Raw genomic sequence first — 25483 nt, forward strand, 5'->3', positions numbered from 1 at the left:
TTTGAAATGAAATGAAATGAATAATAAATACATGTGGAAATAAATAGAGGAATATATAAATAAAATAATGTTGAAATAAATAGAGGAATATATAAATAAATAAATACAGGAATAAATAAATAAAATAATAAATAAATGTGGAAATAAATACAAGAATATATAAATAAATACATGTTGAAATAAATAGAGGAATATATAAATACTTAAACATATAAATACATACATATATGTATGAATAAATACGGAAATAAAATAATAAATAAATGTGGAAATAAGTATAGAAATAAATACAGCTGTTTTAAATTTTAAAAAAAATGCAGAAATAAATACAGAAAAATATAAAAGACAAAATAAATGTAGAAATAAATACATTTAGCAATAAGTACATAAATAAATAAATGTGGAAATAAGTACATAAATAAATAAATGTGGAAATAAATACATGAATAAAAAAAAGAATACATATATTTGTATATATCTTCAATGTATTTCTTAAAGAGTATTCTGCTCCCCACTCCAATACACTAGGTGGCGGTAAAGCACGGACGCTGAATGCCAACCGCCTCTACCGCAAAAAGCAGAGGAAGCGACCGGAAGTTAGGTGTGAAGACAGGAACAACAAAGAGGAGAAAGCGGAGCGGCTTTAAACCTCTTCAGGAGACACACCTCAACACAAAACCAAGGAAAGTAGCCGTCAACCTCAGTAGGTGAGTTAAACTACTATTATTAAATCATATATTATATCATTCCGCTCTTCAGGAACTACATTTTCTTTGAGCCATGTTTCAGAGAATTAGCCGTTAGCCTCCCAACGGCCGCTAACTGCTCTGCCGTTATTATTGGCTAATGGCTATTTGAGCCGTTAGTAGCTTATTATAATTAAGATACGATTTACTTTATTTATGTATTTATTAGTTTATTCCACTTATGGCAATTATTAGAAAACAAAACATGTACACTTAACGCAGTTTTTGTAGCCTATGATGGAAAGGAGCATGGAGAAGAAAGTCTTATTTTACCTGCCCCTTGTTAAAAAAAATGTACAATAAAAATGGATGGTCTGTTAGTAACACAGCTGCACATACATGTTAAAGGTTTTTAAAGACTCTTTTGCATTTTATTTCTTCGTTTTATATTCTATATTAATGTTCTAGATCTTGTTATAACCCTATATTTTTTTATTCGTATTTATATCTCTATTGTATGCACCACCAAACACTAACTTCCTTGCTAGTAACCTGTTAATAGAAATACCATAAGCTGTGCCGTTATGGCATCAGAATCAGAAGAGGTGTAAAGTAACTAAGTACATTTACTCAGTAGTAATTTTGAGGTACTTGTACTTTACTTGAGTATCTCCATGTGTTGCTACTTTGTTCTTCTACTCCACTACAGTTCAGAGGAAAGAACAAGGTTTTCTTTATTGATCCCAAATTGGGAATGTAGAAGCATCAAAGCAGAATGTTAAAACAAGGCATAACACATGATTAGAAAAAACATCCCAAAAATAAAACAGAACAATGTTGAAATGATGAAACTATGAAGGGCCAAATAACAGCTAACACAATTGTAAAGTATGATTTCAAACCTTTATTTATCCAGGTGTATCCCATTGAGATCATTGATCTCTTTTTCAAGGGAGACCTGCTCATGAAACATAAAAACATAAACAGAACAACCAAAGGACATCATACAGCATCATTACAGGGATTACGATTTACATAACTATCCACATGTGCAGGTACCAACAGCTTCCGATTGAGTAGCATCCAACCGAGCTTTAAAAACATTTAGTGGCACCAGATTGCTCAGTTCCCATTTCAATTGCAGACTATTTCAAGACAGAGGAGCTGCGCATCTAACAGCTGTCTTCCCTAAGACAGTCCTAGCAGTTGGCACATTTAATAAAACCACAGCATGCGATCTCAGGCAGTAGCCACTTACATTTCGCCGTGAGATCAGGGAGCAGATGTAAGATGGAAGTTTCCCTAACATGGCTTTGTATATAAAAATGTACCAGTGACTGAGCCTCCGTACAGTTAGCGAAGGCAAACCAGCCCTCGCATACAGGGTACAGTGATGGGTTAATGCTTTACAGTTTGTCACAAATCTCAGTGCGCTGTGATAGGCGGCATCTAACTTGACCAGGCAATGGGCAGGTGCATTCATATACATCAGATCACCAGAGTCCAGCACAGTGATGTTATTTATATTAGTCAATATGCTCTCTTTTTGTGTTTTCTGATTTTAAATCACTGTCAAGTAATTTTCAAATCACATATTTGCGACTCAGGGCTATAAAACATATGCACCTTTACTTTGATTTGAATGTCAATGAATTCTATGCCTTTTATTATGCACATTTAACATACTTCTATAACTTAATATTAAACTCCTATTCTCTTTCAACAGGGCAATAGAATCTGGTGTGCATGTGAGGACAAGCGTCAGCCGAGCCGAACATGGCGAACAATGCCGAGGATATCGAGAACAACATGGTTCATGTGTGTGTGTGTGTGTGTGTGTGTGTCAGATTGTGACGCCACACACTGTGCAGCAGTCTGATAACTGTGGTGTCATCAGGATGTTAATGCAGTAAATGAGTATTGTGTTCTTTGCTCTCTGTTAGGCTCTCACTGTAAATAAAGGTGTGGCTGGTCCAGCAGTCAAAGTCTCTTTCACTGTCTACGTCACAACCTTAAGCCTTGTTTATCCCATAACAGCTGTGCTTGTACTTTTCAACAGTATGTCTCTTTCTTGGAGAGCTGCTAAACATTTAATTTCTGTCTTAGCTGCATATTATGGTCTGTATGATGTCAGCCAGGTCAGAAAAGCTTAGCCTGGACAGTGTGGCTGCAGCAGAGGTTCAAAAGAAGGTTAATGTTCATCATATCAGGGCTCAAGATAAAGATTCCTTTCTTGTACAATGAGAGGCGAGTAAATCTAGCTACTACAATTAAACACAACAGTTTCCTTGCTTCTCATTATCCTGGAAACATGAGTTTAGTTGGGTGACATTAGAGGATATGGTTGAAGCTGACGGCTTCATGTTCTGTTCTTAGTGAGACTGCTTCATGTTTCTGTGTTCTTAGTGAGACTGCTTCATGTTTCTGTGTTCTTAGTGAGACTGCTTCATGTTTCTGTGTTCTTAGTGAGACTGCTTCATGTTTCTGTGTTCTTAGTGAGACTGCTTCATGTTTCTGTGTTCTTAGAGAGACTGCTTCATGTTTCTGTGTTCTTAGAGAGACTGCTTCATGTTTCTGTGTTCTTAGAGAGACTGCTTCATGTTTCTGTGTTCTTACTGAGACTGCTTCATGTTTCTGTGTTCTTAGTGAGACTGCTTCATGTTTCTGTGTTCTTAGTGAGACTGCTTCATGTTTCTGTGTTCTTAGTGAGACTGCTTCATGTTTCTGTGTTCCTTAGAGAGACTGCTTCATGTTTCTGTGTTCTTAGTGAGACTGCTTCATGTTTCTTGTGTTCTTAGTGAGACTGCTTCATGTTTCTGTGTTCTTAGTGAGACTGCTTTCATGTTTTCTGTGTTCTTAGTGAGACTGTTTCATGTTTCTGTGTTCTTAGTGAGACTGCTTCATGTTTCTGTGTTCTTAGTGAGACTGCTTCATGTTTCTGTGTTCTTAGAGAGACTGCTTCATGTTTCTGTGTTCTTAGAGAGACTGCTTCATGTTTCTGTGTTCTTAGAGAGACTGCTTCATGTTTCTGTGTTCTTAGAGAGACTGCTTCATGTTTCTGTGTTCTCAGTGAGACCTGCTTCATGTTTCTGTGTTCTTAGTGAGACTGCTTCATGTTTCTGTGTTCTTAGTGAGACTGCTTCATGTTTCTGTGTTCTTAGTGAGACTGTTTCATGTTTCTGTGTTCTTAGTGAGACTGCTTCATGTTTCTGTGTTCTTAGTGAGACTGCTTCATGTTTCTGTGTTCTTAGAGAGACTGCTTCATGTTTCTGTGTTCTTAGAGAGACTGCTTCATGTTCTGTGTTCTTAGAGAGACTGCTTCATGTTTCTGTGTTCTCAGTGAGACTGCTTCATGTTTCTGTGTTCTTAGTGAGACTGCTTCATGTTTCTGTGTTCTCAGTGAGACTGCTTCATGTTTCTGTGTTCTTAGAGAGACTGCTTCATGTTTCTGTGTTCTTAGTGAGACTGCTTCATGTTTCTGTGTTCTTAGTGAGACTGTTTCATGTTTCTGTGTTCTTAGAGAGACTGTTTCATGTTTCTGTGTTCTTAGTGAGACTGCTTCATGTTTCTGTGTTCTTAGTGAGACTGCTTCATGTTTCTGTGTTCTTAGAGAGACTGCTTCATGTTTCTGTGTTCTTAGAGAGACTGCTTCATGTTTCTGTGTTCTTAGAGAGACTGCTTCATGTTTCTGTGTTCTCAGTGAGACTGCTTCATGTTTCTGTGTTCTTAGTGAGACTGCTTCATGTTTCTGTGTTCTCAGTGAGACTGCTTCATGTTTCTGTGTTCTTAGAGAGACTGCTTCAATGTTTCTGTGTGTTCTTAGTGAGACTGACTTGCATGTTTCTGTGTTCTTAGTGAGACTGTTTCATGTTTCTGTGTTCTTAGAGAGACTGTTTCATGTTTCTGTGTTCTTAGAGAGACCCTGCTTCATGTTTCTGTGTTCTAGAGAGACTGTTTCATGTTTCTGTGTTCTTAGTGAGACTGCTTATGTTTCTGTGTTCTTAGTGAGACGCTTCATGTTTTCTGTGTTCTGATTGAGACTGCTTCATGTTTCTGTGTTCGTGGTGAGACTGCTCAATGTCTGTGTTCTTAGTGAGACTGCTTCATGTTTCTGTGTTCTTAGAGAGACTGCTTCATGTTTCTGTGTTCTTAGTGAGACTGCTTCATGTTTCTGTGTTCTTAGTGAGAACTGCTTCATGTTTCTGTGTTCTTAGTGAGACTGCTTCATGTTTCTGTGTTCTTGGTGAGACTGCTTCATGTTCTGTGTTCTTAGTGAGACTGCTTCATGTTCTGTGTTCTTATGAGACTGGCTTCATGTTCTGGTGTTCTCATTGAGACTGCTTCATGTTTCTGTGTTCTTGGTGAGACTGCTTCATGTTTCTGTGTTCTTAGTGAGACTGCTTCATGTTTCTTCTGTGTTCTTAGTGAGACGGCTTCATGTTTTCTGTGTTCTTGGTGATACTGCTTCATGTTTCTGTGTTCTTATGAGACTGCTTCATGTTTCTGTGTTCTTAGTGAGACTGCTTCATGTTTCTGTGTTCGTGGTGAGACTGCTTCATGTTTCTGTGATCTTAGTGAGACTGCTTCATGTTTCTGTGTTTCTTAGTTAGACTGCTTCATGTTTCTGTGACTTAGTGAGACTGTTTCCTGTTTCTGTGTTCTTAGAAGAGACTGCTTCATGTTTCTGTGTTCTCAAGTGAGACTGCTTCATGTTTCTGTGTTCTTAGAGAGACTGCTTCATTTTCTGTGTTCTTAGAGAGACTGCTTCATGTTTCGTGTTCTTAGAGAGACTGCTTCATGTTCTGTGTTCTCAGTGAGACTGCTTCATGTTTCTGTGTTTCTTAGAGAGACTGCTTTCATGTTTCTGTGTTCTTAGAGAGACTGCTTCATGTTTCTGTGTTCTTAGAGAGACTGCTTCATGTTTCTGTGTTCTTAGAGAGACTGCTTCATGTTTCTGTGTTCTTAGTGAGACTGCTTCATGTTTCTGTGTTCTTAGTGAGACTGTTTCATGTTTCTGTGTTCTTAGTGAGACTGCTTCATGTTTCTGTGTTCTTAGTGAGACTGCTTCATGTTTCTGTGTTCTTAGTGAGACTGCTTCATGTTTCTGTGTTCTTAGTGAGACTGCTTCATGTTTCTGTTGTTCGTGGTGAGACTGCTTCATGTTTTCCTGTGTTCTTGGTGAGACTGCTTCATGTTTCTGTGTTCTTAGTGAGTCTGCTTCATGTTTCTGTGTTCTAGTGAGACTGCTTCAATGTTTCTGTGTTCTTAGTGAGACTGCTTCATGTTTCTGTGTTCTTAGAGAGACTGGCTTCATGTTTTCTGGTGTTCTTAGTGAGACTGCTTCATGTTTGCTGTGTTCTTAGTGAGACTGCTTCATGTTTCTGTGTTCTTAGTGAGACTGCTTCATGTTTCTGTGTTCTTGGTGAGACTGCTTCATGTTTCTGTGTTCTTAGTGAGACTGCTTCATGTTTCTGTGTTCTTAGTGAGAGCTTAGGCTTCATGGTTTCTGTGTTCTCAGTGAGACTGCTTCATGTTTCTGTGTTCTTGGTGAGACTGCTTCATGTTTCTGTGTTCTTAGTGAGACTGCTTCATGTTTCTGTGTTCTTAGTGAGACTGCTTCATGTTTCTGTGTTCTTGGTGAGACTGCTTCATGTTTCTGTGTTCTTAGTGAGACTGCTTCATGTTTCTGTGTTCTTGGTGAGACTGCTTCATGTTTCTGTGTTCTTAGTGAGACTGCTTCATGTTTCTGTGTTCTTGGTGAGACTGCTTCATGTTTCTGTGTTTTTGGTGAGACTGCTTCATGTTTCTGTGTTCTTAGTGAGACTGCTTCATGTTTCTGTGTTCTTAGTGAGACTGCTTCATTTTCTGTGTTCTTAGAGAGACTGCTTCATGTTTCTGTGTTCTTAGTGAGACTGCTTCATGTTTCTGTGTTCTTGGTGAGACTTCATGTTTCTGTGTCTCAGTGAGACTGCTTCATGTTTCTGTGTTTTTGGTGGTGAGACTGCTTCATGTTTCTGTGTTCTTAGTGAGACTGCTTCATGTTTCTGTGTTCTTAGTGAGACTGCTTCATGTTTCTGTGTTCTTAGTGAGACTGCTTCATGTTCTGTGTTCTTAGTGAGACTGCTTCATGTTTCTGTGTTCTTAGTGAGACTGCTTCATGTTTCTGTGTTCTTAGTGAGACTGCTTCATGTTTCTGTTTCTTACTGAGACTGCTTCATGTTTCTGTGTTCTTAGTGAGACTGCTTCATGTTTCTGTGTTCTCAGTGAGACTGCTTCATGTTTTCTGTGTTCTTAGTGAGACTGCTTCATGTTTCTGTGTTCTTAGAGAGACTGCTTCATGTTTCTGTGTTCTTAGTGAGACTGCTTCATGTTTCTGTGTTCTTAGTGAGACTGCTTCATGTTTCTGTGTTCTTAGTGAGACTGCTTCATGTTTCTGTGTTCTCAGTGAGACTGCTTCATGTTTCTGTGTTCTTAGTGAGACTGCTTCATGTTTCTGTGTTCTTAGTGAGACTGCTTCATGTTTCTGTGTTCTCAGTGAGGACTGCTTCATTTTTCTGTGTTTCTTAGTGAGACTTGCTTCATGTTCTGTGTTCTTAGAGAGACTGCTTCATGTTTCTGTGTTCTTAGTGAGACTGCTTCATGTTTCTGTGTTCTTGGTGAGACTGCTCATGTTTCTGTGTTTCTTAGTGAGACCTGCTTCATGTTTCTGTGTTCTTACTGAGACTGCTTCATGTTTCTGTGTTCTTAGAGAGACTGCTTCATGTTTCTGTGTTCTTAGTGAGACTGCTTCATTTTTCTGTGTTCTTAGTGAGACTGCTTCATGTTTCTGTGTTCTTAGTGAGACTGCTTCATGTTTCTGTGTTCGTAGTGTGAGATGCTCCTATGTTTCTGTGTTCTTAGTGAGACTGCTTCATGTTTCTGTGTTCTTATTGAGACTGCTTCATGTTTCTGTGTTCTCAGTGAGACTGCTTCATGTTTCTGTGTTCTCAGTGAGACTGCTTCATGTTTCTGTGTTCTTAGTGAGACTGCTTCATGTTTCTGTGTTCTTAGTGAGACTGCTTCATGTTTCTGTGTTCTTAGTGAGACTGCTTCATGTTTCTGTGTTCTTAGTGAGACGGCTTCATGTTTCTGTGTTCTTGGTGAGACTGCTTCATGTTTCCTGTTCTTAGTGAGACTGCTTCATGTTTCTGTGTTCTTAGTGAGACTGCTTCATGTTTTCTGTGTTTCTTAGTGAGACTGCTTCATGTTTCTGTGTTCTTAGTGAGACGGCTTCATGTTTCTGTGTTCTTAGTGAGACGGCTTCATGGTTTCTGTGTTCTTAGTGAGACTGCTTCATGTTTCTGTGTTCTTAGTGAGACTGCTTCATGTTTCTGTGTTCTTAGTGAGACGGCTTCATGTTTCTGTGTTCTTAGTGAGACTGCTTCATGTTTCTGTGTTCTTAGTGAGACTGCTTCATGTTTCTGTGTTCTTAGTGAGACTGCTTCATGTTTTCTGTGTTCTTAGTGAGACTGCTTCATGTTTCTGTGTTCTTAGTGAGACTGCTTCATGTTTCTGTGTTCTTAGTGAGACTGCTTCATGTTTCTGTGTTCTTGGTGAGACTGCTTCATGTTTCTGTGTTCTTAGTGAGACTGCTTCATGTTTCTGTGTTCTTAGTGAGACTGCTTCATGTTTCTGTGTTCTTAGTGAGACTGCTTCATGTTTCTGTGTTCTTAGTGAGACTGCTTCATGTTTCTGTGTTCTTACTGAGACTGCTTCATGTTTCTGTGTTCTTAGAGAGACTGCTTCATGTTTCTGTGTTCTTAGTGAGACTGCTTCATGTTTCTGTGTTCTTAGTGAGACGGCTTCATGTTTCTGTGTTCTTAGAGAGACTGCTTCATGTTTCTGTGTTCTTACTGAGACTGCTTCATGTTTCTGTGTTCTTAGTGAGACTGCTTCATGTTTCTGTGTTCTTAGTGAGACTGCTTCATGTTTCTGTGTTCTTAGTGAGACTGCTTCATGTTTCTGTGTTCTTAGAGAGACTGCTTCATGTTTCTGTGTTCTTAGTGAGACTGCTTCATGTTTCTGTGTTCTTAGTGAGACTGCTTCATGTTTCTGTGTTCTTAGAGAGACTGCTTCATGTTTCTGTGTTCTTGGTGAGACTGCTTCATGTTTCTGTGTTCTTAGTGAGACTGCTTCATGTTTCTGTGTTCTTAGTGAGACTGCTTCATGTTTCTGTGTTCTTGGTGAGACTGCTTCATGTTTCTGTGTTCTTAGTGAGACTGCTTCATGTTTCTGTTCTTAGTGAGACTGCTTCATGTTTCTGTGTTCTTAGTGAGACTGCTTCATGTTTCTGTTCTTAGTGAGACTGCTTCATGTTTCTGTGTTCTTAGTGAGACTGCTTCATGTTTCTGTTCTTAGTGAGACTGCTTCATGTTTCTGTGTTCTTACTGAGACTGCTTCATGTTTCTGTGTTCTCAGTGAGACTGCTTCATGTTTCTGTGTTTTTGGTGAGACTGCTTCATGTTTCTGTGTTCTTAGTGAGACTGCTTCATGTTTCTGTGTTCTTGGTGAGACTGCTTCATGTTTCTGTGTTCTTAGTGAGACTGCCTTCATGTTTCTGTGTTTCTTAGTGAGACTGCTTCATGTTTCTGTGTTCTTAGAGAGACTGCTTCATGTTTCTGTGTTCTTAGTGAGACTGCTTCATGTTTCTGTGTTCTTAGTGAGACTGCTTCATGTTTCTGTGTTCTTAGTGAGACTGCTTCATGTTTCTGTGTTCGTGGTGAGACTGCTTCATGTTTCTGTGTTCTTACTGAGACTGCTTCCTGTTTCTGTGTTTCTTACTGAGACTGCTTCCTGTTTCTGTGTTCTTAGTGAGACTGCTTCATGTTTCTGTGTTCTTACTGAGACTGCGTCATGTTTCTGTGTTCTTGGTGAGACTGTTTCATGTTTCTGTGTTCTTGGTGAGACTGTTTCATGTTTCTGTGTTCTTAGTGAGACTGTTTCATGTTTCTGTGTTCTTGGTGAGACTGTTTCATGTTTCTGTGTTCTTAGTGAGACTGCTTCCTGTTTCTGTGTTCTTAGTGAGACTGCTTCCTGTTTCTGTGTTCTTACTGAGACTGCTTCCTGTTTCTGTGTTCTTAGTGAGACTGCTTCATGTTTCTGTGTTCTTAGCAGAGGTGTGGACTCGAGTCACATGACTTGGACTCGAGTCAGACTCGAGTCACACATTTTATGACTTGAGACTCGACTTGACAACATCACAAAAGACTTGCGACTCGACTTGGACTTGAACACCAATGACTCGGGACTTGACTTGGACTTGAGCCTTCTGACTTGAGGTGACTTGCTACTTTAATTCAGAGGTCTCCAACACGCCGATCGCGAGCTGCCGTTAGAAGAGCAGACTCCCGTCGGGGAGAGCAGAATCTTCAGCCGCTCCTACTCTTGCTGAGAATCCTTGCAGGCAGGGGCGGGTCTTTATTTCGCTGGCCCACCATGCGGCCAATCATATGCGAGGACACACTAGGATCATACCATTATGTGAAAGTAGGGTGGGGGGCACAGCATGTGTAGTGGTACAGGCCAGCTGCACAGAGCGACGGGGAGACGGATTTAAATGCAAGCGCGTCGGAAAAAGTCAAGAAATGAGCGAAAACCGAAAAAAGAAGCAGCATCTGGCTGCTTTTCAATGATATTGGAGAAAGCAAAGCTGAGTGCAGGATTTGTAAAATGAAAATAACCTTCAGAGCAGGGTTTTTAAGGCCTTAAAAAGGTCTTAAATATGATTCAGAAGGTCTTAAAAATTATCGGATTTGAAAGGTACTTCTGTGTTGCGATAGCGTCTAAATGTGTTTTGGGGGAAATGTCCGGGTGCAAAGTAACCAGTACGGTAATAGCCTTTCAGTTCCCCCCAACAATTTGTATTGAATTAAATCAACATGGAACCAGTAATCACTAACTTTGTTTCCCCCGGCCCCTTATTGGAGAACACCCAGCTAGTAACCTAGCAACCAAGCTTCAGCTCATGTAGCCTATCTTCGAATCTACTTACAAATAAATATGGGGAAGTGTAAGTTCAACCGTATTTTGTTGGAAAACATCTAATTTAGTGCTTGGTTGAAACCAGTGGAGGGAACGTGTTTGAAGCCCGCTGCACCTTTTACAAAATAAATTAGCGTTTGTTTTGCTAGTGGAGCGTTAGCTAGTGCAGCAGCAGCTAATGTAGCATTAGCTAGTGCAGCAGCAGCTAATGTAGCGTTAGCTAGTGCAGCAGCTCCCGCAACAACACCGGGGGACCTCCGGGCGAAGTTTGGGTCTACGTCAACCCTAAAAGCGGAGGTGCTGTAGACGCTAAATACCGCAGCTAAACACCAATCATACAACAGCAACGATGAAATAGTGTAGCCAAGGCAGCAGAGCTCTGAATATAGCTCACTCTCTCTCAGAGACACACACACACACACACACACACACACACACACACACACACACACACACACACACACACACACACACACACTAGGGCTGCTCGATTATGGCAATAATCAAGATTATGTTGGTCAATAATTAATATCACGATTATTAAATATGATTATTCATTGACTTTGAAAACATCCATTTATTGAACTTTAAAACAGATAATAATTTGAACAGTATCTTTTTAACTGTTGATTACCCTGAACGTATAATTCAACTGAAAAACCAATACAAAAATTAATTAAATAAATGATACATTACTAAAAAATTCATTAGATCAAATATGTTGTAGTGCACTGTCACAACCTAGCAAAGCAAAATAATCGTTTTTTAAGATTATGTTGTTTTCGTAATTGTGGCAGGCCAAAATCGTAATTGCGATTAAAATATGATTAATTGCACAGCCCTAACACACAGACGCACACACATACACACTTTTTGTCTAACACGCTAACACAGTTCTGTACTGTTACGCTGTTGTGTTCAGTCATTGTTCTTATGTTGAACATGAATACATTTACTTTGTAAGTGATTATGGGACGTATTTCTTCTTTATATACATTTTCCTTCATACTTTATTGCCGTGAAATAGGTCTTAAATTCTATTCAAAGTGGTCTTAAAAAGGTGTTAAAAAGTCTTACATTTGAGTTGGCGAAACCTGCAGGAACCCTGTACAATAAAAAGTCCTGCATTCAAAATGTTACAAGTAAAAGTACAAAAGTATTAGCATCAAAATATACTTAAAGTACCACCTGCAGAGGGATCTAGATTCAGGTGTTATTTTCCCCATAGAGACCACCTCGCTGCACATTATCCCTTGCACAAAGATAGATTGTGGGTCCCTTATAACATGTTGTACACAGTGGAAATAAACATTCTGGTCACCTCAACATCAGGGATCTTATCCATTAAACTCCTTCTGAATCAAACCGTCACGGTAGCCTTACCTTACTGATCCCTCTTAAATTAGAAAAACACACGTTACTTTACCAGCAGAGAGAAAATGGATTATTAAATTATTAATGTGACTAATAAAGAGCAATTTGATTATTAAGTATTATTCTGTTGATCGATGTCATTACATTTGGTGAAAAACACATAATGACTTGTTTATGACTCGTTTTGTCAAAGTTTAGGACTTGACTTGACTTGAACTGGCCCAACCTGACTTGAGACTTGACTTGGACTTGCAAAACAATGACTTGAGACTTGACTCGGACTTGAGCGCAAAGACTTGAGACTTGACTCGGACTTGCAAAACAATGACTTGGTCCCACCTCTGGTTCTTAGTGAGACTGCTTCATGTTTCTGTGTTCTTAGTGAGACTGCTTCATGTTTCTGTGTTCTTAGTGAGACTGCTTCATGTTTCTGTGTTCTTAGTGAGACTGCTTCATGTTTCTGTGTTCTTAGTGAGACTGCTTCATGTTTTCTGTGTTCTTAGAGAGACTGCTTCATGTTTCTGTGTTCTTAGTGAGACTGCTTCATGTTTCTGTGTTCTTAGTGAGACTGCTTCATGTTTCTGTGTTCTTAGTGAGACTGCTTCATGTTTCTGTGTTCTTAGAGAGACTGCTTCATGTTTCTGTGTTCTTAGAGAGACTGCTTCATGTTTCTGTGTTCTTAGTGAGACTGCTTCATGTTTCTGTGTTCTTAGTGAGACTGCTTCATGTTTCTGTGTTCTTAGTGAGACTGCTTCATGTTTCTGTGTTCTTAGTGAGACTGCTTCATGTTTCTGTGTTCTTAGTGAGTCTGCTTCATGTTTCTGTGTTCTTAGTGAGACTGCTTCATGTTTCTGTGTTCTTAGTGAGACTGCTTCATGTTTCTGTGTTCTTAGAGAGACTGTTTCATGTTTCTGTGTTCTTAGTGAGACTGCTTCATGTTTCTGTGTTCTTAGTGAGACGGCTTCATGTTTCTGTGTTCTTAGTGAGACTGCTTCATGTTTCTGTGTTCTTAGTGAGTCTGCTTCATGTTTCTGTGTTCTTAGTGAGACTGCTTCATGTTTCTGTGTTCTTAGTGAGTCTGCTTCATGTTTCTGTGTTCTAGTGGTCTTGCTTCATGTTTCTGTGTTCTTAGTGAGACTGCTTCATGTTTCTGTGTTCTTAGTGAGACTGCTTCATGTTTCTGTGTTCTTAGTGAGACGGCTTCATGTTTCTGTGTTCTTACTGAGACTGCTTCATGTTTCTGTGTTCTTAGTGAGACTGCTTCATGTTTCTGTGTTTCTTAGTGAGACTGCTTCATGTTTCTGTGTTCTTAGTGAGACTGCTTCATGTTTCTGTGTTCTTAGTGAGACTGCTTCATGTTTCTGTGTTCTTAGTGAGACTGCTTCATGTTTCTGTGTTCTTAGTGAGACTGTTTCATGTTTCTGTGTTCTTAGTGAGACTGTTTCATGTTTTCTGTGTTCTTAGTGAGACTGTTTCATGTTTCTGTGTTCTTAGTGAGACTGCTTCATGTTTCTGTGTTCTTAGTGAGACTGTTTCATGTTTCTGTGTTCTTAGTGAGACTGCTTCATGTTTCTGTGTTCTTAGTGAGACTGCTTCATGTTTCTGTGTTCTTACTGAGACTGCTTCATGTTTCTGTGTTCTTAGTGAGACTGCTTCATGTTTCTGTGTTCTTAGTGAGACTGCTTCATGTTTCTGTGTTCTTAGTGAGACTGCTTCATGTTTCTGTGTTCTTAGAGAGACTGCTTCATGTTTCTGTGTTCTTAGTGAGACTGCTTCATGTTTCTGTGTTCTTAGTGAGACTGCTTCATGTTTCTGTGTTCTTAGTGAGACTGCTTCATGTTTCTGTGTTCTTAGTGAGACTGCTTCATGTTTCTGTGTTCTTAGTGAGACTGCTTCATGTTTCTGTGTTCTTAGTGAGACTGCTTCATGTTCTGTGTTCTTAGTGAGACTGCTTCATGTTTCTGTGTTCTTAGTGAGACTGCTTCATGTTTCTGTGTTCTTAGTGAGACGGCTTCATGTTTCTGACACGTGTCTTGACTGGTTTTATTGTCATGGCGACACATGTCTTTAGCCCAGTGGTTCTCAAACTTTTTCTGTCGGGCCCCCCCCAACACAAATAGTCAGGCTCAGTGGCGGCGCCAGAGATTTATTTTGGGGGTGCTGTGGGGTAGCTTGACGTTTCGTAGAGGGTGCTCAAACATTTAGGGTTTCCCATTAATGTACCGGGCGCTACAGTGGAATGTTCTACTGCAACACTCCCCACGCACACACACAACGTACCCGCGACTGTTACCATGAAGGCTCGATAATCAGCTCACGGCATATAGGTGTAAGCAGGGGTCAAGTGTTATTTTTATAGGTGGTGTGTGGACCTCACATAGGGGGGTCCGGGGGCAAGCTCCCCGGGAAGATTTATTTTTAAATATTGAAGTTAAAAGCATCAATCTGGTGCACTTTGAGAGCAACATGAAGAGATCTATGGACACCTCTCAACATCCAGATGAAACAGAACTGTGAACAGATTTACTTTTTCTTTATGGATATTTTACAAATCACCCTTTTAAACTTTATTCTTGTTTTACTGTCATATAGTATTTCATACCTGTTTTTCATTTATTCTCTTGTTTTTTTATAACTATAATGATCATATAAACGTGTGCCTCGGAAATAATTGTTTACATTAATGGTGACCAAAACGTTTGAGACCCACTGAGATAACACTGAGAGTCCTTTAGCTCACTGAGTCTCTCAGTTTGACAGGAGAGGACTCTCCTCCACTTTGTTGTCCTTATATCAACAACGATCTCCGGTACCGGTGCGCTCTCTCTCTCTCTCGCTCGCGCACACAAAATGGCTCATTCCACACACAGAGAACACAGAGACCCAGACGTAATAGTACTGCATCATCATTTTTTCGAATCAATAATAAAATAATGATTATTTTTTTTTTATAACCATTTGTCCTCCTGGTCTCTCGCGCCCCCCACTTTGAGAACCACTGCTTTAGGACGATGGGGAGGCTTTTTATCATTGATAAACATGACATTTAACTTCAATTTCTGTTTTTGTTGACTGCTGTTTTACAAAAGTAAATAAGGGAGAATCTTTTGGTTTGGGACCAATGTATTCATTTAGAAAATGTCTTTGGCAGATTACTGGATAATACAAATATCCGTTAGCTGCAGCCCTGGGTGATGTCTTTTGTGTCTTGACTCGTTTTATGTCACACAGTTCTCCTGCTTTTATTGTCATGACGGGACAGATCTTTGGGATGAGGGTAGCGTTTTATCCGCAGAGGAACTTGTCTAGTGAACTCAAACCTGCCAGCTAATCTCTGAAATGAAACCATGGATAGTTTGATAAGATTGCTGTGATATTTGTGCAATTCCATTTCCATGGTTCTTTTGCCAATAAAAACAAACACATTTAGTAAGGACTGTTTTTGACTCATAATGTCATGGGGTTGTTGACTTGAGAACTTCTGCAGATAAATACATTAAGAAAGATATATTTTGACTGTTCATGTGATATATTCTGGGCACAGACTTTCAGAAGATCTCTGGTTTCTTTAAACAAACATAGAATTTATGTGCCAGATATAAAAAATGTTCATGTGTTAACTGCGAACCACAATGTCTGTTTGTTCACTAGCCAATTACAAAACCAAACTAAAGACAAATAAGAACAACTTTCAAGAATTCATCTTGTGTTGCAATTCTGCCGATTTGGTAAAATAACTCCAGTCTCGAGATATTTCTGTTGCATGCCATTCCCAATCTTCACCAACAATTTCTTCTCATCTCCATAATATGACTCCCCCATCGAAACAGCAAAAGCTTAAAAATACTTGAAGAATAAATCTGTGGGAGAGAAAGGAACACAGGGAAAAGTGGTTTAAAGGTCAAAGATGGGTTCGGGTGACAGTGAAACAGGAACATGTGTTGTCTGGGGATGCAAAAAGGATGAAAGGAATATAAAAGGTTAGAAAAGTGTCAAAAGAACGTGTCATATGAGACTTTGGTTAGGGGTGTTGTCAAATATCTGGAACAAACTCCGCTGCAACTCTGACTACTTTTAAATCCAGGCTGAAGACTTTTCTTTGAACTATTCACATCTCACACTGCACTGTAACTTTCATTCATGTACCTGTTGCTATTCATTCTTTGCTTTTTTAATGTTTCTAATGGGTTGTATGCTCTTAAAAGTCACCTGTTATGCAAAATCCACTTGTTCATGTCTCTTCTACATCAACATGTGTCCCCTCTTCTTCATGTCTCTTCTACATCAACATGTGTCCCCTCTTCTTCATGTCTCTTCTTCATCAACATGTGTCCCCATCTTCTTCATGTCTCTTCTACATCAACATGTGTCCCCTCTTCTTCGTGTCTCTTCTACATCAACATGTGTCCCCTCTTCTTCAATGTCTCTTCTACATCAACATGTGTCCCCTCTTCTTCATGTCTCTTCTACATCAACATGGTGTCCCCTCTTCTTCATGTCTCTTCTTCAATCAACATGGTGTCCCCTCTTCTTCATGTCTCTTCTACATCAACATGTGTCCCCTCTTCTTCGTGTCTCTTCTACATCAACATGTGTCCCCTCTTCTTCATGTCTCTTCTTCATCAACATGTGTCCCTCTTCTTCATGTCTCTTCTACATCAACATGTGTCCCCTCTTCTTCATGTCTCTTCTCATCAACATGTGTCCCCTCTTCTTCATGTCTCTTCTACATCAACATGTGTCCCCTCTTCTTCATGTCTCTTCTACATCAACATGTGTCCCCTCTTCTTCATGTCTCTTCTACATCAAACATGTGTCCCCTCTTCTTCATGTCTCTTCTACATCAACATGTGTCCCCTCTTCTTCATGTCTCTTCTACATCAACATGTGTCCCCTCTTCTTCATGTCTCTTCTACATCAACATGTGTCTCCTCTTCTTCATGTCTCTTCTACATCAACATGTGTCCCCTCTTCTTCATGTCTCTTCTACATCAACATGTGTCCCCTCTTCTTCATGTCTCTTCTACATCAACATGTGTCCCCTCTTCTCATGTCTCTTCTACATCAACATGTGTCCCCTCTTCTTCATGTCTCTTCTACATCAACATGTGTCCCCTCTTCTTCATGTCTCTTCTACATCAACATGTGTCCCTCTTCTTCATGTCTCTTCTACATCAACATGTGTCCCACTCTTCTCATGTCTCTTCTACATCAACATGTGTCCCCTCTTCTTCATGTCTCTTCTACATCAACATGTGTCCCCTCTTCTTCATGTCTCTTCTACATCAACATGTGTCCCTCTTCTTCATGTCTCTTCTACATCAACATGTGTCCCCTCTTCTTCATGTCTCCTTCTACATCAACATGTGTCCCCTCTTCTTCATGTCTCTTCTACATCAACATGTGTCACTCTTATTTCATGTCGCTTCTACATCACATGTGTCCCCTTTCTATGTCTCTTCTACATCAACATTGTGTCCCTCTTCTTCATGTCTCTTCTACATCAACATGTGTCCCCTCTTCTTCATGTCTCTTCTACATCAACATGTGTCCCCTCTTCTTCATGTCTCTTCTACATCAACATGTGTCCCCTCTTCTTCATGTCTCTTCTACATCAACCATGTGTCCCCTCTTCTTCATGTCTCTTCTACATCAACATGTGTCCCCTCTTCTTCATGTCTCTTCTACATCAACATGTGTCCCCTCTTCTTCATGTCCTCTTCTATATCAACATGTGTCCCCTCTTCTTCATGTCTCTTCTTCATCAACATGTGTCCCTCTTCTATGTCTCTTCTATCAACATGTGTCCCTCTTCTTCATGTCTTCTACATCAACATGTGTCTCCTCTTCTTCATGTCTCTTCTACATCAACATGTGTCCCCTCTTCTTCATGTCTCTTCTACATCAGCATGTGTCCCCTCTTCTTCATGTCTCTTCTACATCAACACGTGTCCCCTCTTCTTCATGTCTCTTCTACATCAACACGTGTCCCCCTCTTCTTCATGTCTCTTCTACATCAACATGTGTCCCCTCTTCTTCATGTCTCTTCTACATCAACATGTGTCCCCTCTTCTTCATGTCTCTTCTACATCAACATGTGTCCCCTCTTCTTCATGTCTCTTCTACATCAACATGTGTCCCCTCTTCTTCATGTCTCTTCTACATCAACATGTGTCCCCTCTTCTTCATGTCTCTTCTACATCAACATGTGTCCCCTCTGTGGAAAGAGACTCTGAAAGTTTCAGGAACAAATATTCTCTCTCTTTTTGATCCATTTCTATAAAAACCTGTCTGAAAATGAGCTGATCAGATTTTGGCCACTTTATGATGTCATAACTTGTGTCACAGCACATCACAAGTCAAATTTCAGACTTGATCTGACAAACAAAGTAATATCGTATAACGATTTTTTTTGGCTTGTGTAACCATTAGCCATTCAGCAACCAAGGAAACCAAACACTTCAGAGGCATGTTTTGTATATATCTGACACCTATAATATCTTGATGAAAAACAGTATAATATGGGACCTTTAATGTCTTTCATTTTTGTAAAGCACTTGCCTTGTGTTGAAAAGTGCTATATAAATAAACTTGCCTTCTTCTCCTGTTTAGGACCAGCAGGAGACAGACGTGGCCTCTGAGCCCCCCCCTCAGGAGGCAACGGGGGTCCGGGCCCGGTCCAGAGGAGCTGATGGAGGAGTTGGGGGTCCCGGAGGTAACGGCAGTGGTCCAGAGCAGAACGGGCAGCCCCCCCCTCGACCCCCCCGGGTGGTGGTGGAGGCGGAGGAGGACGACGATGAAGAGCTGACCCTGAAGTATGGAGCCAAACACGTCATCATGCTGTTCGTGCCCGTGACGCTCTGCATGGTGGTCGTCGTGGCAACCATCAAGTCGGTCAGCTTCTACACGCAGAACGATGGCCAGAGACTGTGAGTGAAAATACTTTTACTATCAAACAGAGATGGCAAAAGAACACGCATCCTTTACTCAAGTAGAAGTACAGATACTCGTGTTTAAAATACTCTGGTAAAAGTAGAAGTACTGACTAAACTTCTTTCCTTCAAGTCAAAGTAAAGAGGCTTTGAAATGTACTTCAGTAGAAAGTACCCATAGCTAGCAGCTGTTTTAAAGAGTACCTGACCTCCCTTTATATTAATAGAACAATAATGTCATTGTTAGCTAATGAATGTTTCCATGCTGAACAACGGCAACATGACAACGTTTCCATTGGTCCCTCTTCTTTAGAGAAGACCAGGAAATGATGGATACACGGATCGTGTTCAAATCAATAGGCACGCAATGAGTCTAAAGAATAATGATCACGCACCAAACACACATTCAGACTAAAGGAACCAGCTGTTTGGAAAATGAGAGAAGTAGAAAGTACAAGTATTTGAGTTCAACATGTAAGAAGTAGAAAGTACAGGTATTTGAGTTCAACATGTGAGAAGTAGAAAGTACAGGTATTTGAGTTCAACATGTGAGAAGTAGAAAGTACAGGTATTTGAGTTCAACATGTAAGAAGTAGAAAGTACAGGTATTTGAGTTCAACATGTGAGAAGTAGAAAGTACAGGTATTTGAGTTCAACATGTGAGAAGTAGAAAGTACAGGTATTTGAGTTCAACATGTGAGAAGTAGAAAGTACAGGTATTTGAGTTCAACATGTAAGAAGTAGAAAGTACAGGTATTTGAGTTCAACATGTAAGAAGTAGAAAGTACAGGTATTTGAGTTCAACATGTGAGAAGTAGAAAGTACAGGTATTTGTGTTCAACATGTAAGAAGTAGAAAGTACAGGTATTTGGGTTCAAAATGTAAAAAGTAGAAAGTACAAGTATTTGTGGAGTCGTCAGAAGAATAAGTAGTGGAGTAAAGTACTGATACCAGAGAAATTGTTTAAAGGGGACCTATCATGCAAAATGCACTTGTTGATGTCTTTTATACATCAACATGTGTCCCGGTGTGTCAGGGAACTCACGCAGCGTCAGAAAATAAAACCCTCTCTCTTTTCCTCCGTACCCAAATCTCTAAAAACGGGGAACAACGGAGCTGATCCAGATTTGCGTCCGATATGACGTAATATCTGAAATGTGGACCCACGGCCCAATCAGAAACGTTGCTATCAGAAACAATGCCCGACTGTTTTGGACGTAATATGGTCAGTGTTTACATTAGCATCGCTAACACTCAGAGCTAACCTGTACTGGAGAGCATGTGTGTGAAGAAGCAGGAAGTAAAAAGGAACTCGCCTTGTGGTATAACCGGCAAGAGAGAAAGCCTTTGAGCTCCAAACTGTTTCAGAGAGAATCCTTGATGATCCATGATATGGCGTTTCATCACGGCAGCATTTAGTTTAGACAGTAGCTGCCGGGTCCCGCATGAGCTCAGCCCCCTTTTTTATTAAAGCTTTATTCCCCAAATCAGCACTTTAGAAACAGGAAGTGAAATAGAGGGATATGAGGCATGGCTAGAATAGTCTGTTTAGTATTTTGAGCAAAACACTTCATATACATGTTTTTTATATAATTTTAGTAGGACTTTCAGTCGATTCAAATAGTTAATCGCGATTAATCGCAAATTAATCTCAACTTTTTTATCTGTTCTAAATGTACCTTAGAGTAATATTGTTCAAGTTTTTAATACTCTTATCAACATATTCTCATGAATATTAAACACAACAACCTCTGAACATTACAAATATTCACCTCAATTCAACCTGGAACCTCTCTCATACAATTGTGTGTGTGTGTGTGTGTGTGTGTGTGTGTGTGTGTGTGTGTGTGTGTGTGTGTGTGTGTGTGTGTGTGTGTGTGTGTGTGTGTGTGTGTGTGTGTGTGTGTGTGTGTGTGTGTGTGTGTGTGTGTGTGTGTGTGTGTGTGTGTGTGTGTGGTGTGTGTGTGTGTGTGTGTGTGTGTGTGTGTGGTGTGTGTGTGTGTGTGTGTGTGTGTGTGTGTGTGTGTGTGTGTGTGTGTGTGTGTGTGTGTGTGTGTGTGTGTGTGTGTGTGTGTGTGTGTGTGTGTGTGTGCGCGCAACTCAAGGCATATGCTCGAACGGGAGCTGCCTGGACGCTGCAATCATGTTGCGCACTATCCGTGCTGAGTGTGCTGACTTCTCGTACAATGTCCCACTGTCTGGCTTCCTGCATAAAGTCAAGTGCTCGGCGCAGTTGTCGGCGAAATGTCGCTCCTCTGTTTTCATTTAAACAGCTCCTTATATCCGTTAGCGCAGCTAGCTAGCACCAGATGCTAACAACAACAATACATGTAAGGTCTCTTTCTCGCTCGGGCCACACATACACACACCTTCCCGGTCCTCCCAACAGCCAGTCGGTGCCTGCCGGTGAGCGTGGAAGTGTGGTCTGCCGCAAGCAGGCAGCAGGAGCGGGGCTGTCAGCATCAGCTTGTAGACGGTGTTTTAAACTCGATGCGCTCTGAAACTACGGGGCGGCCGAGGAAAAAAATACACATGCGTTAATCGCGTTAAAATAATTAGTGGCGTTACATTTTTATTATTATTGTTATTAACGCGTTAACTTGACAGCCCTAATTTTTATATATCTGAGACCTATGCTATTGCCTAAAAATAGCATGATAGGTGACCTTTAGTACAGTAAACAAAGTATTTGTACTCCACTATTTCCCACCTCTGATATCAAATATAACCGCAGGGGGATTCTAAGTACGCTTCTAATGGTTTTTCAATGGAGAGTCAAATATTCTGCGTTTATTTTATGCAGAAATATCAGGACAACTTTTTTTTTTCAATCCCTCAAATATGGAAATGTCCTGCTTTTCTTTGTATACAAATAAAATCAATATCTTTGATTTGTGCACTGATTAAAGACATTTAAACATGCCAACATGGACTAAAGAAACTGGGATGGAATAGTTTTTTTCTTTCTATTTAAAAGACTAAACAATGAATTGATATGTAAATAAATAATCATTATCTTCAGCACTAATGCTAAGCTCACTATGTCTGGTGTTTGAAAGAAACGCAATATAGCCGTACTGCCACTAGATGGAGTTAATGCAATATCTATCAGACCTGTTTGGTTTAGTTGATGCATTTTGATCTGATCAACTCTCATACACATAGAACAAGTATTACTTATCTAAAGTATTGACAAACCAATGCCAGTTTAAACTGACTTAAAATCCTTTTTTACATTTATACTTTTGTGTAATTAAAGAAACTTAATCAAAAGTATATATATTATTTATACACCGAAACTCAAAAAATCTAAATCCTATACACATTAGTGTTCATACCGTAGGTTTCAATTTTCATCATACTTGTCTCATATTATTTATTAGTCTAATATTATAACATATTAGTTGGGCAGCTCCAATTCAATCTAAGTTCTGTATGATAAAGATCAGTTTTTTATGTTTTGCATGTCCCTCCTCAGACCTCCAGACAGTATGTAATGTATGGAGCTGTAATAAAGCTGCATAGTTTAAATACCAAGACGGTGCTGTAAGTGCAAACGATCATAAAGCAGAGTCTGATCTGGCTCAGGGCATTAAAACACTAAAACGTCATATTTATATTAAAGTCATATCCAGAGTAATGTTAACCCCCTGAAGCAGAATGATCTCACTTCATTCCATGGCTTAGTTGAATACTCTATTCTGATTGGTCAATTCAGAACACGTGACACGTTGTTAATCCAGAACAGACAGACCGCTGTCAAGCACTTATTGACCGTTGTTAAGGACGCTCACATCTGCAGAAAGAAGTCCGGTCGATTTAACTGTATACAGTTTGGCCGAACTGGGACAAGAAAACAGCGGAGAAGTAACGGGGCAGAAACCCTCCTTTTTACGCAGCGGTCCAGACATAGACATCAAACGGCGACACATATTCAGTGTGCAGTTTCTTTGGCATTAGGGCAGGGATATCTAGATACTCTCCAAGGTCTGACATCATGAAGTGTGCTACTTTTAAAGCAAGCAACGATGTTTTCAAATCTGTAATCAAAAAGGTCCTCAAAAACGCTATCTGAGCAGTTCCTGCCGTTGCTACGTTAGTTCAAACGGTAACAATGGACTATTTCTCTTAGCGGATGCATGTCATTTTAAATCAATAATAGCCTACTATTTTTTAAATCAATAAAAACATTTTCTAAATCTATAAAAGCATTTAAATTAATATTGGGAGTCATATCGTTACTTTGTTGAGAATGTGGCCGTGTAATAAGCGGGATAATGTGCAGCGACTTGGTCTAGATCCCTCCACTTCGCGTCAGGCTCGTGATCTGCCTGTCGGGTGTTCTTTTCCCCATAATGACCGCCTCGCTGCACATTATCCCTTACATAATAAGAGCCTCTGTATTTCCTTTACTGTATTTATTATATATCCTGCTCTGCCCCCCCCCTCAGGATCTACACTCCCTTCCCGGAGGACGCGGTGACGTTGGGACAGCGAGCGCTGAACTCCGTCATGAACGCCGCCATCATGATCACCGTCATCATCGTCATGACGCTGGTGCTGGTACTGCTCTACAAGTACCGCTGCTATAAGGTACTTCTCAAAAAATAACACATCCTGTTGAAACACTCCCTGCACAACTTAGTTTTTACAAGATTCAAGGCTTTATTGTCATGTGCACAGCAGCTACAGTGATGATATGGCAATGGAAAACTGAAGTCCCAGGCTCCTCCAACAGTGCAACAGGATGAATATATATATATATATATATATAGGACATACAACAAATAAAACAGATAACATTGTGCAAGAGAATGTCTTGAGATGTGTGGAAAATATCCTAACGATGTGTGTTTACCCCGGGTTCAAATAGGCCTTTTTAAAGCAGGCATTCAGACCTGACTTAGTAGGAAAAGCACAGGTTTAAATATTTCAAATAATGATGACTGCATTTTAATTCAAGTGCTTTAGTAGGAGAGTAGCTGTCCAGGTAATTTAAAGGGGACCTATCATGCAAAATGTACTTTTTGATGTCTTCTACATCAACATGTGTCCCCGGTGTGTCGGGGAACTCACGCAGCGTCAGAAAATAAAACCCTCTCTCTTTTCCTCCGTACCCAAATCTCTAAAAACGGGGAACAACGGAGCTGATCCAGATTTGCGTCCGATATGACGTAATATCTGAAATGTGGACCCACGGCCCAATCAGAAACGTTGCTATCAGAAACAATGCCCGACTGTTTTGGACGTAATATGGTTGGTATTTACATTAGCATCGCTAACACTCAGAGCTAACCTGTACTGGAGAGCATGTGTGTGAAGAAGCAGGAAGTAAAAAGGAACTCACCTTGTGGTATAACCGGCAAGAGAGAAAGCCTTTGAGCTCCAAACTGTTTCAGAGAGAATCCTTGATGATCCATGATATGGCGTTTCATCACGGCAGCATTTAGTTTAGACAGTAGCTGCCGGGTCCCGCATGAGCTCAGACCCCTGCTTTTTTATTTTAAAGCTTTATCCCCAAACAGCACTTTAGAAACAGGAAGTGAAATAGAGGGATATGAGGCGTGGCTAGAATGGGTGATCTGTTTGGTATTTTGAGCAAAACACTTCATAGACATGTTTTTATATATTTTTATATATCTGAGACCTATGCTATTGCCTAAAAATAGCATGATAGGTGACCTTTAAATCAGGCACACTATTAACAAGTATTTACAGGTATTGGTCTCTTGACGCATTAAACATATAGCAACGATATCTCCTTCAACTAAAAACACCCAAACAAAAAAAATCAAACTGCAGCTGAGGAACCAGATAGCAGACCTTATTCTAACAACTCTTCCTGTCTACAAATAAATAACTTTTCAACCGTTACAAGAAGCTGACTTCAAAATAAAAGCATAAGTAACTTACAAAAATGTACTTAAATTATGATTACTATGTGCTAAACGTCATACAAAAAGATAATAATTAGCTTTAACAAACCCCCTGACTGTGATCTTCTCCTCCCAGGTGATCCAAGGCTGGCTCTTCCTCTCCTCCCTCCTCCTGCTCTTCTTCTTCTCCTACATCTACCTCAAGTAAGCTCAACCTTTGATCTCAGCTCCCACATATTCTTATAAATGTCCCGATGTCTTATCTTCACCATGCTCTGTGTAACAGGGAGGTTTTCAAGACCTACAACGTGGCCATCGACTACTTCACGCTGGCGATAATAGTGTGGAACTTCGGGGTGGTGGGCATGATGTGTATTCACTGGAAGGGTCCTCTGCGGCTCCAGCAGGCCTACCTCATCATGATCAGCGCCCTCATGGCCCTCGTCTTCATCAAGTACCTGCCCGAGTGGACCGCCTGGCTCATATTAGCCGTCATATCCGTCTACGGTAAATCTTCCTCTCTATTCGGCTGCTTTAGAGAAGATGATGAAACCTTCAACCTTTGGGTGGAATGCTTTTTCTGCACCTGTGTTCA

At 40.2% G+C, this 25483-nt stretch overlaps 1 protein-coding gene across 1 annotated transcript; it reads left to right on the top strand.

Moving 5' to 3' along the window:
• Positions 1–568: 568 nt before the first annotated feature.
• Positions 569–25342, top strand: LOC117556760 (presenilin-1-like; the record flags this gene model as incomplete). Its single annotated transcript, XM_034232258.1, is given in 6 exon segments — positions 569–703; positions 2413–2498; positions 18693–19009; positions 23464–23605; positions 25025–25092; positions 25175–25342. Coding segments are annotated over 5 exon segments (731 nt in total), but the record flags the coding sequence as incomplete, so codon positions are not given.
• Between the last annotated feature and the right edge of the window lie 141 nt (positions 25343–25483).

Source organism: Gymnodraco acuticeps, unplaced genomic scaffold, assembly GCF_902827175.1.
Source record: "Gymnodraco acuticeps unplaced genomic scaffold, fGymAcu1.1, whole genome shotgun sequence".
NCBI classification, from domain to species: Eukaryota; Metazoa; Chordata; class Actinopteri; order Perciformes; family Bathydraconidae; genus Gymnodraco; species Gymnodraco acuticeps.